The sequence below is a fragment of the Daphnia pulex genome, chromosome 1 (assembly GCF_021134715.1).
Source record: "Daphnia pulex isolate KAP4 chromosome 1, ASM2113471v1".
Lineage (NCBI taxonomy): Eukaryota > Metazoa > Arthropoda > Branchiopoda > Diplostraca > Daphniidae > Daphnia > Daphnia pulex.
The window spans coordinates 7,947,089-7,962,187 of record NC_060017.1 but is presented as its reverse complement, the minus strand read 5'-3'; the positions used below and the strand labels follow the sequence as shown (position 1 = coordinate 7,962,187).

The following is a 15,099-nucleotide window of genomic DNA, read 5'->3' as shown; positions in this document are numbered from 1 at the left end:
ACACACTCGTCCTCAAGAGGCTAGCAGACACAAACCAAGGAGAAAAATGTTCCATCTATAAACTGACGGCAAGCTGCTCGACACTATGGAGAGACAGAGAAGAAAATTAAAAATAAAAAATAAAAACGAGGCACGACCGAATTCATTAAAAAAGGATCGACCGACAAGTATCTGATTTTATCATTAGATAGGGCAGCTCCTGCTTTTCATCTTGCAGACGTCCTTCAAAAGGAGTTTTTCCTCTCGACACACACACACACTCTCCCTTCTCTCTTTTTGGAGTGGACCGTCATCATTTGGAATGCAGTTATTATTATTCAACCCCAAAAAACAGCACAGTCGCAAAAAAGACACGCGGATTCATTTTCTCTCGTCTCGTTATTGCACACCAGAGGAAAAAAAGAGCGAAATTAGGGGCAACGAAAAAGACATGACGGGGTGAGAGTGGGGGGGGGATAGATCGAACGCCACTTACCATTTGCCAGCCGCATTTCCCGCGTCGCCATATCCAAGGCACTTCCAGATGGCCAAGGCTTGGGAATTTAGCGGACACAGGGCAAAAAAGAGACAAGTTAAAAGTCGGATTTTGGTAACTGGGGCACACGATCTGTGAGGGTTAAATCTTTCAGCAACAACAAACGCTGAACAGGAAATCACAAATTGGTGCGAAACGAATCCTAACATTTGAGATTTACCAAAAAATATCGAAAGTTAATCAGAGAAAAAAAGGACATTTCGCTGCAAAGTCGAGGCTAAGGCTGAACGAATGGTGAGAAATTTCGAGAAACATTGGAATAGACAGGCTCAACATACGGAAAACTGGAAAAGGATATGTTGGATGCTCCATTACCAAAGCAATCAGGGCACGGTAGTTGCTCATGAGTTTGTTACAGTTCGTCCTTTGAGCGAGGTGGATTGCGCATAAAATCCACCAAGTCGTCAGCTTTTCGCTTCCTCTCGTAGGCCGAAAGATTGGTGCCTTTGTAAAAGTAGCGGATCGTCGGGAATCCACGAATTTCGAAGCGCGTCTGCAGACCAGTTTGAGCTGTGGCGTCGACAGTGACCAACTCGCCAGCAATATTCATCGCCTTCATCTGCTTGGCTGCCAATGCATAATCCGCCTTCATAGACTTGCAGTGGCCGCACCCTGACATCCAAAAAAATGAAAATTAAAACCCTGATATTTCATCCTGTCCATTTTTCACACTTACAAGGAGCGTAAAACATGACCAACACCGAATCCTTCTTCTTAACAAACTCGTCGAAATTGTTATCCGTCAAGTGGTGTAGATGCTGGGCTCCATCAAGGCCAGCCCATTCATCTTCTGGACTCGGAGGTGCTGGAGGCAATCCATTCCTCGGGTTGTCAGGATCTTCCATAAAGGAAACAAAGTCGGATTCCTAAAAAATCAATAAATTGTCATTGTAATAGTTACATAAGAGCAAACAACTAAAGTTTGTACCGTTCTGCCTCCGCTGTAAGGTCGACTGTTCTTCAAATAACTAAAGTAAATAAAGCTAGGGAAGCCCTTGACATCATAAACTTTGCATAGCGCTTGCTGAACTGTACAATCGACGGCGGCCAACATGACTTTATAGTCATCCTTTAAACGAGCAGCAGCTGCAGTATATTCCGGTTTGGCTCGTTTGCAATGTCCGCACCCTAAAACAAATGGTAAGTATTAAAAGTGCTTCATTCAACAGCCATAGAAAATCATCGAATTCTTACAAGGAGCGTAGAACATAACCAAGACGTGTTTGGTTTTCTTGAGAGTTGGTTTAAAGTTTTCGTCGTTTAAATGTACAACATCCGAAGGCTCTTCGCTCCACGGCGCTTCTGGTGGAGGAGGTGGAGGTGGCTCCTTGGGATCTTTCATGAAATCTACTATTGGGCCCTCTTCTCTCAGTGATACATCGTAAGCCACTTCGCCGTTCTTAAAATATTTAAGCGACGGATATCCGCGAATGCCAAAGCGGCTGCCGAGGCTATTCTCCTTCTGGGCATCGACAGCAACGAGTTTTCCGTTGATTCCAAGCTCCTTGAGTTTGCTTGCAGCGGCCATGTACTCGGGCTTTATTTTGAATTTTAACAAACAAAATGGTCAATAAATAGTGTGATGAGAACAGTACATTATTTAAATGGAAAGGTGTCTTACAAAAGTACTTATCATATTTTTAAAATTACAAACAAATTGCATACCTTAATTTTCTTGCAATGACCGCACCAAGGAGCATAAAACATAACCAGGGCTGACGGTTCGTCTTTCAAATAGTCGTCAAATGTAGCAGTTGTCAAGTGGACGACGTCGCTTTCCATTTCTGACCATTCAGGCTCTTTTGGCTTTTCAGCAGGTTGCGACGGATTTCGCATAAAGCTAACAATGCTGTCTTTATTGTTGTCTCCCTCGTAAGTGAATTGCATCGCTCCACTCCTGCAATCAACATTCGAAATTTTGTATGATGACCTTTTGGCTTTTGCTGAAAAGTTTTTATCAACTTACTTGAAGTACAATAACGTAGGGAATCCAGTAATATTATATTGTTTCCTAACAACTGAATTCTCCGGTCGATTTACATCGATGGCAGCTATAATGGCTTGCCCTTTGAGCTCAGTTGCAGCAAGAGCATAGTCTGGTTTCATCTTCTTACCTGAAAATTTAAAAAAAAAAAAAAAAAACACATAAGAATTTTAAATGAATGGCTTAACTTAATGTCAAATGAGTCCCTTACAATATCCACACCATGGTGCATAAAACATTATCATGATGCCTTTCTTGTCTTCTTTTCGTAACAACTTTGTCAAACTCTGTAAATAGAAAATTATATCAAATCTTTATTCATGCTGCATTGAGTAATATTTCAAGTTACTGAAGGATTGGCCAAATGTTGGATATCTTGTGCGGAATCATCTTCTTCCCATGGGGCGTCTCCTCCAGGGTCTTTCATGAAAGCAATGAAAGAAGGGACACTTTCCTTCCTATCATAGTCTTTGTGAAATTCACCATCCTTGTAGTGCTTAAGTACTCGTGGCTCAGGTTTGATTTTTAAACTCTTACAGAGTTTTTTCCCTTCACTATTTGAGCATAAAACGAGTTCAGCCAAAACAAAATATTATAAATGTGCAAAACAAGAAAAGTACCCTCCACAGTCAGCTGTAACAATTGTTCCAGTTCCACGAACAATATCGGCAACTTCAGCTAATTGCTTGATCACATTTGATGAATCTTTCAACGATTTGGTGAAGCAAACTAAAACACTTGTCCGTGTCTTCAAAAGCTTTTTGAATTCTTTCAAGTCTGAAACCTCGTCGAGGGTGGATTTCTGACCGGCTTTTTTCCCACAACAGCTGAAGAACAACATGCAAAATACCTTTCATGAATAAAACACTCATTAGACTACAAAACGAAATAGATTTTAATATAGAGTAATTCTTACGAAAAACAACGTGATCTTCATTTTGGTAGAAATACTTAGGATATAATATGAAAAACTCATACACCAAATTCCGATTTATATAAAATTATTCGAAAACCTCTAGACAAACGTCATCCTTGGATTGCCAGTCAAAAGAACCGGTCGTCAATGCAATACACACCACCTGGCGAGTACAACTACAACTGTAGAACGCCAAAAAATTTCAATTTACGACAACGCAACACACCGCGGAAAACTTGATTCTTATAAAGGCATGCTTAGGGACTTAGGCGACTTAGGGTTCCAGGTAGACTCCCACTGATTAAAGGCCTACATTAATAAAATGACAAGAAGGGAATAAAACATTGAAGATTGACATGTTGCATAGGCCCTACCTGCAGAAGAAAGTCTTATGTTAGATGTAATACAGTGAGTAATTTAAAAAAAAATCTTAGTCAAATTTTAGTATTTCGTTAAAATATTATTAACCGAGGGTTCTTAACAATCTCATGATTATGGTTAGAAGCTCCACAGGTAGTAAGTTAGTAACTACTGTTAGATTCTGAAAAATTGCTCATGCTGGGAGGAGAGTGGGGTTGCAAAATAGAGTACGTCAATTTACCGGTATTTATGCGTTTACCCTTTAACTGGTTCTGTACAAGCATATAAAAAACAATTATGTTGTTTTGAAATTTCTTCATTGAATCCGTACAATAAAATTGTCCGCATTCAATGTACGTAATGACGTCCACGATCAAAATAATCACTAAACGGTGCGCCTCATTTTAAATTTGTATTCATGGTCCACAACATTCACATTTAGTAGACTAATGCAGATACAAGCGCAAGGGATGTAATGAACAAAAGTTTAAGGAGGCACCAAACCGTGCTTTCCGGTAATCATATAATTAACTAACAATTTGTGTAACCCATCATTCATTTTGAGTTGCATTTCTGAGACGCTATAAAAGCTGGAATGAATACTCACATCCACGGTAGAACGTTTTGGAATCTTGTTGACGGAAGAGTTCTCCAACTGATCACTATCAAAGGTAATGTACAGATTTGATTTCATTCGGCTAAGAAATTTTTAAAAATTATTTATTAGTTAATGCTGACTGTATGTTACCAGATATTGCGCTGCTTTAAAATCTGCAATGGCTTTTCAACTTCTTAACAAATCGGCTAAAACTAGGCTGGTAGTTTTACTAATCATGGCATCTTTAATTTTGGCGGAGCAACCACCCGGAATTTCAATTTTTCCGCATCCACTTTCTAAGCACTCGTTTACTGAAATTAGTAAATGTGAAGGTGTTTATGACATGAATATTTATGCCCAATTTAATCAAATATGTTTGAACTGCTACAACCTTTATCGACAACCGGAAATTTATCGCGGGTGCCGGTAATGAATTCGCATAAGCTTATAGATTTTATAGTACTTGGTTAACAACATATACTTCCGAAAAAAAAATTACCGCAATTTATTTATCTTTGCAGAAAGGATTGCTTTACTTCCGAATATTTTGGAGGTTGCTTGGCTGTTCTACAAATAACTGATAAAAAAGACAAAATCTTGGAAGATTTATCCATTATTCACCGACAAATGGAATCACCCAAGGAAAATTAATCCCGACAAGTTTCTAGTAAGTTTACATGTTCTTGACTAAGTAAAAAGCTCTTCGACTAATCCTGACAAAACTCTTGCTGATTTGTATAAAAATTTCAGGGCTTTCCGAACGTTCTCTAGTTTGTTCCTGTCAGTGATTGTGATTTAAATGAAATCGACCTTCTCCTTTTTAACTTAACTTTTTGGTGCGTCGCCACTAGCAGTTTTTACAGACATACAGACTTACAGATTCGGTTGAAACCGAATTACGACCGTAACTTGTCTGTAAAAACTGTTACTGTAGACGTAGCCTTTAGCCAACACGACACATACTACACTTCTACCCACTAGTCATACATATGTTGGTAATTTATTTGTTTCTTACGATCAGTTAAGGAATCATAATTGAAAACCCAGACTGCATTATGCTTAGAGTTACAGTTAGCTTACAGGCACTAGGATTCCATGTAGTTTACCGTGTAAACCAAGTGATTTCTCAGTATTACCGTGTCGTTAACGTTTTCCCCGGGCAAGTTTGGTGTTGTATTCTGATTGTATCACAGAGTCAAATATATTACAAATGCTATTTCCATTGTGCAGCATACTAAAAAAATCTGTTTTAACTTTTATTAATTGTTCATACAGGAAATGCTCGTTATTTGTAAATCTCTAGAAACGAGTTACAGAAATTTACGAATGTAACTTTGCGGGTTGCGATTTGCGAAGTTGAAGTCAAGTTTTAATTTTGAAAAATTTTGACACGCGCTCATCTAGGCAGGGGCAGGTGTTACTTAGAAAGCAGCATTTAAAAAAGTATTACGCATTTTCAAATTTTCAAGCTTCTCTTATTTTATTCTTATTTAAATACAAATAATTTTCCCATTTTACGTGGAAGTAAAATTTCAATATATTTATTTATTAGAAAATTGGTGCCCCTGTGTAGTTTGACTTGAATGACGGCCGCTAGTTTGTTTGTGTTAGTACGGGAATTGTTGACGTTTACTAGCTTCATTAAAATCACAAAAAAACAAAGTGAAGTTTGTTACATATAAAACATGTCTTGCAATTATGCTGATGGGTTATCGCCGTACGAAGACAAGGGTAAATTAGGAATACCTGAGGTATTATCATATTTCATAAATTTCTTAGTTATTGATGTGATTTTTCCGCCTACTAATAAGAAATGTTCTGTCATTAACAGAAATTTGACAGTTTGGATGAGGTTGCTGGAAAAATTTTAATTTTAGCCAAATGGATAAAAGAAGCTAAGCATGTAGTCATGCACACTGGTGCTGGCATAAGTACACCAGCAGGAATCCCCGATTTCAGGTATACCAATAAAAGACTATGGTCAAATTCACTAAACACTATGCAAAATACAATAGGGATCATGCATACTGTTTTTACAAGTATTCTTCTTACATATTCACACAAAAACCCATATCTAGTTTTACTGTAATTAGAGTTTATATCTACTTTTTTTACAGGGGCCCTAAAGGTGTGTGGACGTTGGAGAAAAAAGGCCTGAAACCACAAATCAATGTTTCGTTTGATGATGCAGAACCAACATTCACACATATGGCGATTATTTCATTATTCCAAACAAACTATCTGCACTATGTTGTTAGCCAAAATATTGATGGCCTTCATTTAAAATCAGGATTAGACAGAACAAAACTCTCAGAGCTGCATGGCAATATGTTCATCGGACAATGTAGCCTGTGTTCTAGGTAAGGAACAAGAAAACAAACTTGGGCATGGCCATGTGTTTATAACAATCGATATTGCTTTACAGGCAGTACATTCGCCGAAAAGCCGTAACTTCTGTAGGTCAGCGGGAATTACCAGTTGATTGCCCTGCCTTGAAAGGAGGCAAACTTTCATGTAGAGGAAAGCTACACGACACTATACTTGATTGGGAACACGAACTACCAACCAGAGATTTAGGATTGGCAGACATTCATTCAAAGTTAGTCATTTGGATTGGTTGAATAACTATGAAGAGTTTCACTAATTTAATTTTGAAACTAAAAGTGTCGCAGACTTAAGTATTTGCTTGGGAACAACTTTGCAAATAGTCCCCAGTGGTACACTACCATTAGCAACGAAACGTAAAGGAGGCCGTCTCGTCATCATAAATTTGCAGCCTACAAAATGGGTAATTCATTATAAAATATACTTATTTAGCCGTTCATTTTGAATTTCCTCTTTTTTTTATTGGTTTCTTAGGACAAGAAAGCCGATCTGGTCATCAATACTTATGTGGATGACGTGATGAAGTTACTGCTCAAAGAATTGAACACCCCTTGGTTGCCTTACGATCCCAAATGTGATCCTACCCGTCAACCGCTAAGTGAAAAGGAAATGTGGCAGGAAGAATTTACAAAACGAGAGTGGACACTCGGGGCTCGTGCAGTCAGTACAACACGCAAACGACTTTCACACCCGGAAAATAAAGCCGAGCCTAAGGCCAAGAAAACAAAAGACAAAAACCAAGAGAAGCCAATTCCTTGCCAAACCAACAACTCCGCCAACGCTAGTGGGGAAGGTAGTAAACAAGATGCGGAGGTGGACTCTGTCAAAGTTGAAGAAACTGGAGATGAAATCACGAATTTAAAAGAAGAAAAACAAAATGACGATCTAGTTAACCAATCTGAAACAATCGTTAAACAAGAGTCCGCTCAGTTGCTACAGGAAAATGGGAGTGTGTAATCCATCGTGAAGTCATAGTTACTGAAAATGTGCATAATAACAGGGAAATTATCTACATAAAAATGTGTCGACAATAAAGAAATCCAACGCGTTAATTGCATTTCATAGACGGTCTCATCCAACGTGGAATCCCTACCCCTCCAAACTTTCGTTTTATTTCTACTCTGTTCGTTTTATTTCACGTGACTTTTGGTTTCGCTGTGTTTTTTTTTTGCTTGCCCACAGACTGTCTTGAAGGCAAGAGATCAACTTCGTACCCTTATTTGAGTTTGTCTAGCGTTTCTGTATTGATATTAGATCTGTCGCCACTCGCCAGACATCACCTTGTTCTGATTTTTAATGCGATTACTTTTATATCCTCCTAAACTAAATAGAAAGAAATTGATCCGGAATTCTGAAAATATGATATTCTTTTGTTTTTCTAATCCAAGCAGTATCAGGAAAAACTACTGTATAACTTATTGTTCTTTAAAAAAACAATAAATTATTGTCAAAATGAATGTCGCTACAGTATGTTGGGAATAAAATCGGATTTTGATGGATAAGTCTAAACTATCATATCAGTGTTTCATGTCTACAATGAATAACGATTTACTAACCACCTACCTTATTCAAATTTCTACCGGAGATCTGTTTCTGGTCTGTGATTTCTCAAGAGGCTCTGATGAAATGAGCAGGGGCGTGGCATTATTTCCTCAAATTGTCACTGCAAATTGTAGTGAAAAAAAATTAAAATTAATAAAACAAACAAAAATTCGTTTTCATTCGTTTCACTTCATATCTTTCTTTCGCTTTTTTGTCATGTTTACCTACTGATGATTAGACAGCAAGAGGCAACACAAAAGTAAACTTGCTTAACGTTGTAATATTTACACATCTGCAAACGTCACTGTGTCCGTATTCCTTTCAAATGATTACATATCCTCAACAGTCAACAGGCCTCTAAACTTAAGTGGAGGTACAATATTCATAGACGTGTAGCAACATGATTCGATTAAAGCAAAGAAAATCGAAACTTATTGCGCCTTCTCCATGTTGAAATAATCACGAATTGATTTCTCGTTGACTGTATATGAACTAAACATCGAGTACAAACTCGTACAAACTCGAATGTTTTTTGTTTATTTTATTTTTATGCAACTAGTTTGACGTCAAATTGATTATCTCCATTAGCCTACTATCTCTTGTCTTGTCAAATATTATTCACGCAACCCAACATTTAGGGGATATAATCTGCAGTAGGGAACTAACGACCTAAACGTTCAGTAGTGCGTTTTATGTTCGCGATGAAACTATTATTATTAAATATTCTAACGGCAACATTTTTGGGCCTTGTTTCCTCTCAGAGCCTAGTGCTAGTTGGAGGCGGCCTAACCGACGGAAATGCCGAAATTTGGAACAAAGTGGTCACGCTTGCGGTACGAATAACAAATTCTAATTCACAAGAGTACAGTATGTGCATGTCTATAATTTTATAATTAATTTCTAATTTCCTTTCAAGGGAGGGAAAGGTGTGGCCAAGATCGGGATATTCACTACGGCATCTTCAGATCCCATAGGAGCGGCTGAGTACTATGTTGATATGTTCGTGAACGTGTACGGGGCGGCCAGCGCGACGTATATTCCAGTTACTGAAACTAGTAACAATGCCGACGACCCATCCGTAGCCGAACTGGCAAGACAACAAACTGGATTTTTCTTCGGTGGAGGCGATCAACTGAGGATTCTTACAGCCCTTCGTCCTAACGGCAGAGACACGCTAGTTCTAACTGCTGTCAAAGATATGCTAAAAGCTGGCGCAGTAGTGGGAGGAACCAGTGCCGGGACCGCTTGCCAAGTATTCGATTTAACATTTTGACCCCTACTTCATTTAAAGAATGAAATTTGTATAACTGAATTTTAGAGCTCGGCTGTCATGATCACAAGTGGCGCTAGTTGGGATGCTTTGACTTATGGGGCTTTCAGTGGAGGACCTAAACCACTTCGTTCAAATGACCTAACTTACGATGAAAAGGGTGGACTAGGTTTACTAGACGCTGGCTGGGTAACTGATACGCATTTCAGCGAGCGTGGTCGAGAAGGTCGCCTCATTCGGTTGGTCTCTAGCTACTAAATATAAAAATCATCTTACCTTTATATTTAAAAAAATTCCAACAGGTTGTTGCAGGATACCAAGGGCCGTGATATCGGAACTCCTCGAGGCTTTGGTGTGGATGAAGATATGGGCCTTGTCGTCACGGATTTGTACACAAAACCTGTCGGAACTGTATGATGGAAAACATCTTGTAGTTTCAGTTTCTGTTCAAAAGATTTTACAGCAATTGACAAATAGGTTATCGGTACTAGTGGAGGCGTGTTTTTTGCTGATGTTACCAACACGGTGGTTGTTCCATCTCAGAATACTTTTTACACGGGGGTTTCAGCCCACTACCTAACTCAGGACGACTCGATTGATCTCACCACTGGTATACAAAATCAACATTTTCAAGTGGATAAATTTGGGCACAAGTTAACGTAATCAATTTGATATTAGGAAAAATCACATTTGCAAGTTGGAAGTCTCCCCTGAGAGGTAACGAATATTACACGAACGCCGACGTGTCCACTGATATTCTATCCGCAAATTTGAATCGTCGATGGGCTACCTTTGCCGACCAGTTTTTTGACAATAGAAGAGATGATTTCATCGCTCATTTATCTTTCGAGAGGGATCCCCGATTCGAAGTTACTTTTGACCGTCTGAATGGTGCTGGATACGGCGGATATTTTCCTAGCGATCCCAGCACATTCGTTGTGTCCTACGAAAACCTCCAAGTTGCAATCCATGAAAGTACAACTATTGGTTAAATGTGACATAGGCTTTTGGCGCTTTCCTAGAACACACGAAAATGAGCTTTAGGGGCTCTACAGTAGTTTACTAATACACTGATTCAGTTGTTTATCTGCAAAATCAAAATGATCGGATTCTTTTTATTTTATTTCAAACTTTGAAAATTGAAATCTTCTAGCTAAAAAAGGAAACATATGAGAGTATAAAAGACATATTTTTACTTGTCAGTGTTAACGCGCTTAAATAAGACGAATAAAAATATACTACCTTACTACTAATCGCCTGAACTTAGACGTAAATAACTACAAAACCCAGAATGTGACACTGGGTAAACACGTCCCTTAGCCGTACCATATTGTTGTTATTTCACATTTTCAACTCACGAAAACATGATAGCATTGCAACTCTGTTATCTGCCCAACTGCGTGTGGGTAAACAAGTCAGTGTTTGTTTACTTCAGGTCTGATCCGTGTACAAATGAAAAAAGTATTCAGACGTTTCGTATTCTAGGACCTTGGCGAGAGCAAAGTCGTTGAATACTTTTTTGACATACAGTTACAAAAATAAATGTTTCAATCTTTTTTTTATCACCATTCCTTGATCAAAAGTAGTATAAAACAGTCGACCAAATTTTGTACGAAACGGAGTAGTAAATGATCGAGCTGTGAGACCAATAGCTTTTCACTGAGAAGTTGAGATGGTTCTTTTATCATTCGCCTTGCTGGCAACTTTGGTTGGTCTTGCCACCCCACAAAGTGTCGTATTCATAGGTGGCAACTTAGCGGACGAAAATGCACCAATCTGGGATAAAGTTGTCGAACTTGCAGTACGTATACGATTTATTTTTAAAAGAATTAAATTTAGTTTCCTCTAATATTAAATTTTTTTCTGAAAGGGAGGTAAAGGTGTAGCCAAATTTGGTGTCTTTACTACGGCATCGGCAGATCCTGAAGGATCGGCGGTTTACTATATCGATATGCTTGTAAACGTGTACGGGGCGGCCAGCGCGACGTATATTCCTATTACTGAAACAAGCAACAACGCCGATGATCCTGCTTTGGCCGATATAGTTAGAGAGCAAACTGGATTCTTTTTTGGCGGAGGTGATCAATTGAGGATTTTGAATGCCCTACGACCTGCTGGCAGAGAGACGCTCGTTCTTGCCGCTGTGACGGAAATGTTAAAAGCAGGCGCAACTGTAGGAGGAACAAGTGCTGGAGCCGCTTGTCTGGTAACATTTGAGCCAACTTTAAAAAAAAATTGAAATCAAATTTTACCAGATATTTAATTTAAACTTAAATTTGCTTCGACTGATTCAGAGCAACAGTGTTATGATTACGGACGGTACAAGTTACGATGGATTGGTATACGGAGCATTCAGTGGCGGACCTAACCCAGATAATCCGGGTAGTCTTTGTTACGACGAACATGGTGGTTTGGGATTTTTGGCTGGCTGGTTACCCGACACACACTTTAGCGAGCGTGGTCGAGAAGCTCGTCTTATTCGGTGAGTTTGTAGTACAAATCTAGTGTTTTCAATTACTAATCATTCACAATTTACCTTATTAGAGTCCTGCAAGATAGCCGGGACCGCGATATCGGAACAACCAGAGGTTTTGGAGTTGATGAAGACATGGCACTCGTAGTCACGGATCTGTACACTCAACCTGTTGGAAAAGTATAGAAAATGAATGGCATCGTTTAACTAAACATTGAAATATTAATAACAACGTTTGGCAAAAGGTTATTGGAATTACTGGAGGAGTGTTGGTGGCTGATGTCACCAACATAGTTGTAACTCCATCAGCAACAACTAACTACGAAGGAGTCATCGTCCATTACCTCACGCAGGATGACTCGATTGATCTTTTATCTGGTAAAATTAACATTTCTAGCCCAATCGTATAAGACAGATAACTGTTTCATTCCTTCAATTGGTGAATGTTTAGGAAATATCACATTTGCCAGCTGGAAAAATCCTTTGAAAGGGAAAGAGGTGTACACCAATGCTGTCGTCTCAAGTGACATTTTGTCTGCCAGGAAGAGCCGTGAATGGGCATCTACGGCGGCCCAGTTCTTCGATAACAAATTAGATGACGTGGTTACGCATACTACTTCTCAAAAAAATCCGTCATTTGAAGTCACATTCGATCGTCGTACGGCTGCTGGATATGGTGGGCATCTTCCTACCGATCCTACAACCTATCTAGTGTCCCACGAAAATCTTCAAGTTGGTATTCGAGAAACTGTATAGCTATAACCGCTCTTTGAATGTGGCATCATAAATATACTGATATACTTAGTGCAGAACTCGAATAGCACAATTTCTATTCTTTAAGGTTTAAGTTTTGTAGACTCTACTTAATGGATGTTGGACTATTATATAAGTAACTAAAGGAAAGATGATACAACCGAACATCATTATTTTGTAATTTTATCTATTTATATACAGTACTTATTTAACTATATACAAAGGTCAAAAGATACCACAATTCAGGTAAATAGACGATTAAGCTCCTTTTCAGTTCGACTCTTCGTTTACCTAACGTGACGAGTTTTGTGTGATAATTATTTCACTTTCAACTCACCATGACACCCGGATTGCGTTTTAACACTGCTATTATCTATATCTAACTGCGTTTGGGTAAACATGAGGTGGATGTTTACTCCAGTCTGATTCGACCTTTGAATAAGGAATCGTTGCCTAGACAAACGGTTAAGCAATTTTTCAAAAACTTGGGTCTAAACTATAGTTGACATCTTTTATCACCATTTCTCAAAGTAGCAGTGAACTGCGTATAAAACATCGAACGGAAATTTCTATTACGCAGAGCTTGAATTGACGAATCGAACGATCAGTACTATACGCACGTTTCTTTAAAAGATAGAAATTTTGAAAACTTGCGATGGGTTTTTTAGTTTTCGCCCTTCTCACAATAGTTGTTGACTTTGCTGCTTCTCAAAGTTTAGTATTGGTCGGTGGAAACTTAAACGACGGAAATGAAGCAATTTGGGGCAAAGTGGTCGAGCTTGCGGTATACACACAATTTCATTCAAGTGACCATTTAAAATGTTTAATAAACTTTACGGAAATTTTATGTAAAAGGGAGGAAGAGGTGTGGCCAGAATCGGTGTCTTTACTACGGCATCCGCAGATCCTGAAGACTCGGCAGCCTATTATATTGATATTTTTGTCAACATATACGGGGCGGCAAACGCAACGTACATTCCAGTTACTGAATCAAGTAATAACGCCAACGACCCATCTGTAGCCGAACTAACAAGACAACAAACTGGATTTTTCTTCGGTGGTGGTGATCAATCGAGGGTTTTGAAAGCCCTTCGTCCTAGAGGCAGAGATACTCTCGTTCTTACTGCTGTGAAAGATATGCTAAAAGCAGGTGCAACTGTAGGAGGAACGAGCGCCGGAGCCGCTTGTCTGGTAAAAAATTGGTGAACATTTTGTGCGACCATTTTAAAATTATGAATATTTCAGATACAGTACGTTTGTACGATTTAGAGCGATACGGTAATGATTACGGGGGGTTCAAGTTACGATGGATTAACCTATGGTGCTTTTAGTGGCGGATACAATCCGCTTCGCCCAGACGAATTATCTTACGATGAGTATGGTGGATTGGGGTTTCTAGCTGGTTGGCTTCCCGACACACATTTCAGTGAACGCGGTCGAGAAGCTCGTCTTATACGGTTTGGTTTTATTTCAAAGCACGTTTTTGATCATCACAAATTCATACCCTATTTTAACGCAGGGTATTGCAAGATTCACGAGATCGCGATATAGGAACTACTCGAGGTTTTGGACTAGATGAAGACATGGCTCTCCTAGTTTTGGATCTGTATACACGGCCAGTGGGAAAAGTATCGAAAATCTAGAACTCTTAGCAATCAAATTACATTCTAATATTAACTTTTATGGACATACAGTATGATCTTGTTTGTTACAGGTTATTGGTACACGTGGGGGAGTATTTATAGCTGATGTCACCAACACTGTTGTTATTCCTTCGGAGACCACTAATTTTGAAGGAGTATCTGTCCACTATCTTACTCAGGATGACACAATTGATCTTACTACTGGTATAAATTTAAACCAATTATGCAGCAACTCTAATCAATTGCTTAATTCCATTCATTCAATGATAGGAAACATCACAATTGCAAGTTGGAAAACCAACCTGAAGAATAACGAGTACTACAATAATGCAGAAGTCTCAAATGACATCTTATCCTCACAAAGGGATCGTGTCTGGGCATCTGCAGCTGCACAATTCTTTAACAATAAACTGGACGACGTTGTTACCCATTATTCTTATGAAAAAAATCCCAAATTTGAAATTACCTTTGATCGTGTAACTGGTTCTGGATATGGTGGGATACCTCCAAGTAATCCCGAGATTATTGCTGTGTCTCACCAAAATCTTAAAGTTGGAATTCGTGAAAATGTTTAGCTTATAGCTTTTGCAAAATTAGCCATCTTCAGTACACCTACACTTGTATTTTCAAGCGAAACACT

General features: G+C 38.8%; 6 protein-coding genes across 6 annotated transcripts; 5 read left to right on the top strand and 1 right to left on the bottom strand.

Annotated features, from left to right (window-relative positions):
- Nucleotides 1-292: 292 nt before the first annotated feature.
- On the bottom strand, nucleotides 293-3,634 carry LOC124192883 (protein disulfide-isomerase A5-like). The gene is made up of 10 exons (XM_046586418.1): nucleotides 3,436-3,634; nucleotides 3,140-3,369; nucleotides 2,869-3,073; nucleotides 2,731-2,806; nucleotides 2,502-2,649; nucleotides 2,201-2,432; nucleotides 1,730-2,072; nucleotides 1,464-1,663; nucleotides 1,212-1,401; nucleotides 293-1,147 (listed from the first exon to the last, which is right to left on the bottom strand). Exons 1-10 carry the CDS (start codon nucleotides 3,493-3,495, stop codon nucleotides 888-890), a joined length of 1,944 nt encoding a protein of 647 aa, XP_046442374.1. The 5' UTR covers nucleotides 3,496-3,634; the 3' UTR covers nucleotides 293-887.
- A 782-nt stretch (nucleotides 3,635-4,416) lies between these two features.
- On the top strand, nucleotides 4,417-5,636 carry LOC124192738 (ion transport peptide-like). The gene is made up of 4 exons (XM_046586212.1): nucleotides 4,417-4,466; nucleotides 4,547-4,819; nucleotides 4,915-5,039; nucleotides 5,420-5,636. Exons 2-4 carry the CDS (start codon nucleotides 4,572-4,574, stop codon nucleotides 5,629-5,631), a joined length of 585 nt encoding a protein of 194 aa, XP_046442168.1. The 5' UTR covers nucleotides 4,417-4,466; nucleotides 4,547-4,571; the 3' UTR covers nucleotides 5,632-5,636.
- Nucleotides 5,637-5,961: 325 nt separating this feature from the next.
- On the top strand, nucleotides 5,962-8,235 carry LOC124192901 (NAD-dependent protein deacetylase Sirt6-like). The gene is made up of 6 exons (XM_046586457.1): nucleotides 5,962-6,144; nucleotides 6,225-6,352; nucleotides 6,511-6,753; nucleotides 6,819-6,992; nucleotides 7,058-7,181; nucleotides 7,253-8,235. The coding sequence occupies exons 1-6, from the start codon at nucleotides 6,079-6,081 to the stop codon at nucleotides 7,733-7,735; spliced, it is 1,218 nt and encodes a 405-aa protein (XP_046442413.1). The 5' UTR covers nucleotides 5,962-6,078; the 3' UTR covers nucleotides 7,736-8,235.
- Nucleotides 8,236-8,960: 725 nt separating this feature from the next.
- LOC124192893 (cyanophycinase-like) lies at nucleotides 8,961-10,691 on the top strand. The gene is made up of 6 exons (XM_046586444.1): nucleotides 8,961-9,153; nucleotides 9,237-9,572; nucleotides 9,639-9,829; nucleotides 9,893-10,001; nucleotides 10,068-10,200; nucleotides 10,269-10,691. The coding sequence occupies exons 1-6, from the start codon at nucleotides 9,013-9,015 to the stop codon at nucleotides 10,580-10,582; spliced, it is 1,224 nt and encodes a 407-aa protein (XP_046442400.1). The 5' UTR covers nucleotides 8,961-9,012; the 3' UTR covers nucleotides 10,583-10,691.
- Nucleotides 10,692-11,043: 352 nt separating this feature from the next.
- On the top strand, nucleotides 11,044-12,875 carry LOC124192905 (cyanophycinase-like). Its single transcript, XM_046586473.1, has 6 exons — nucleotides 11,044-11,391; nucleotides 11,461-11,796; nucleotides 11,885-12,072; nucleotides 12,135-12,243; nucleotides 12,309-12,441; nucleotides 12,515-12,875. Exons 1-6 carry the CDS (start codon nucleotides 11,263-11,265, stop codon nucleotides 12,817-12,819), a joined length of 1,200 nt encoding a protein of 399 aa, XP_046442429.1. The 5' UTR covers nucleotides 11,044-11,262; the 3' UTR covers nucleotides 12,820-12,875.
- A 384-nt stretch (nucleotides 12,876-13,259) lies between these two features.
- On the top strand, nucleotides 13,260-15,095 carry LOC124192912 (cyanophycinase-like). The gene is made up of 6 exons (XM_046586484.1): nucleotides 13,260-13,600; nucleotides 13,672-14,007; nucleotides 14,086-14,273; nucleotides 14,336-14,444; nucleotides 14,531-14,663; nucleotides 14,730-15,095. The coding sequence occupies exons 1-6, from the start codon at nucleotides 13,472-13,474 to the stop codon at nucleotides 15,032-15,034; spliced, it is 1,200 nt and encodes a 399-aa protein (XP_046442440.1). The 5' UTR covers nucleotides 13,260-13,471; the 3' UTR covers nucleotides 15,035-15,095.
- The last annotated feature ends 4 nt before the right edge of the window (nucleotides 15,096-15,099 follow it).

Coding starts and splice junctions, on each gene's coding strand:
- LOC124192901 (XM_046586457.1), top strand. CDS start 6,079: ATGTCTTGCAATTATGCTGATGGGTTATCGCCGTACGAAGACAAGGGT. Junction 6,353..6,510: donor GCAGGAATCCCCGATTTCAG/GTATACCAATAA, acceptor CTTTTTTTACAG/GGGCCCTAAAGGTGTGTGGA. Junction 7,182..7,252: donor ATTTGCAGCCTACAAAATGG/GTAATTCATTAT, acceptor TTGGTTTCTTAG/GACAAGAAAGCCGATCTGGT.
- LOC124192912 (XM_046586484.1), top strand. CDS start 13,472: ATGGGTTTTTTAGTTTTCGCCCTTCTCACAATAGTTGTTGACTTTGCT. Junction 13,601..13,671: donor GCAAAGTGGTCGAGCTTGCG/GTATACACACAA, acceptor TTTATGTAAAAG/GGAGGAAGAGGTGTGGCCAG. Junction 14,008..14,085: donor GCGCCGGAGCCGCTTGTCTG/GTAAAAAATTGG, acceptor TGTACGATTTAG/AGCGATACGGTAATGATTAC.
- LOC124192738 (XM_046586212.1), top strand. CDS start 4,572: ATGGCTTTTCAACTTCTTAACAAATCGGCTAAAACTAGGCTGGTAGTT. Junction 4,820..4,914: donor GAAATTTATCGCGGGTGCCG/GTAATGAATTCG, acceptor TTATCTTTGCAG/AAAGGATTGCTTTACTTCCG. Junction 5,040..5,419: donor AATGGAATCACCCAAGGAAA/ATTAATCCCGAC, acceptor CGATCAGTTAAG/GAATCATAATTGAAAACCCA.
- LOC124192893 (XM_046586444.1), top strand. CDS start 9,013: ATGTTCGCGATGAAACTATTATTATTAAATATTCTAACGGCAACATTT. Junction 9,830..9,892: donor CGAGAAGGTCGCCTCATTCG/GTTGGTCTCTAG, acceptor AAATTCCAACAG/GTTGTTGCAGGATACCAAGG. Junction 10,002..10,067: donor ACACAAAACCTGTCGGAACT/GTATGATGGAAA, acceptor ATTGACAAATAG/GTTATCGGTACTAGTGGAGG.
- LOC124192905 (XM_046586473.1), top strand. CDS start 11,263: ATGGTTCTTTTATCATTCGCCTTGCTGGCAACTTTGGTTGGTCTTGCC. Junction 11,797..11,884: donor GTGCTGGAGCCGCTTGTCTG/GTAACATTTGAG, acceptor CGACTGATTCAG/AGCAACAGTGTTATGATTAC. Junction 12,073..12,134: donor CGAGAAGCTCGTCTTATTCG/GTGAGTTTGTAG, acceptor TTACCTTATTAG/AGTCCTGCAAGATAGCCGGG.
- LOC124192883 (XM_046586418.1), bottom strand. CDS start 3,495: ATGAGTTTTTCATATTATATCCTAAGTATTTCTACCAAAATGAAGATC. Junction 1,664..1,729: donor GGTTATGTTCTACGCTCCTT/GTAAGAATTCGA, acceptor CATTTGTTTTAG/GGTGCGGACATTGCAAACGA. Junction 1,402..1,463: donor CTTACAGCGGAGGCAGAACG/GTACAAACTTTA, acceptor TTGATTTTTTAG/GAATCCGACTTTGTTTCCTT.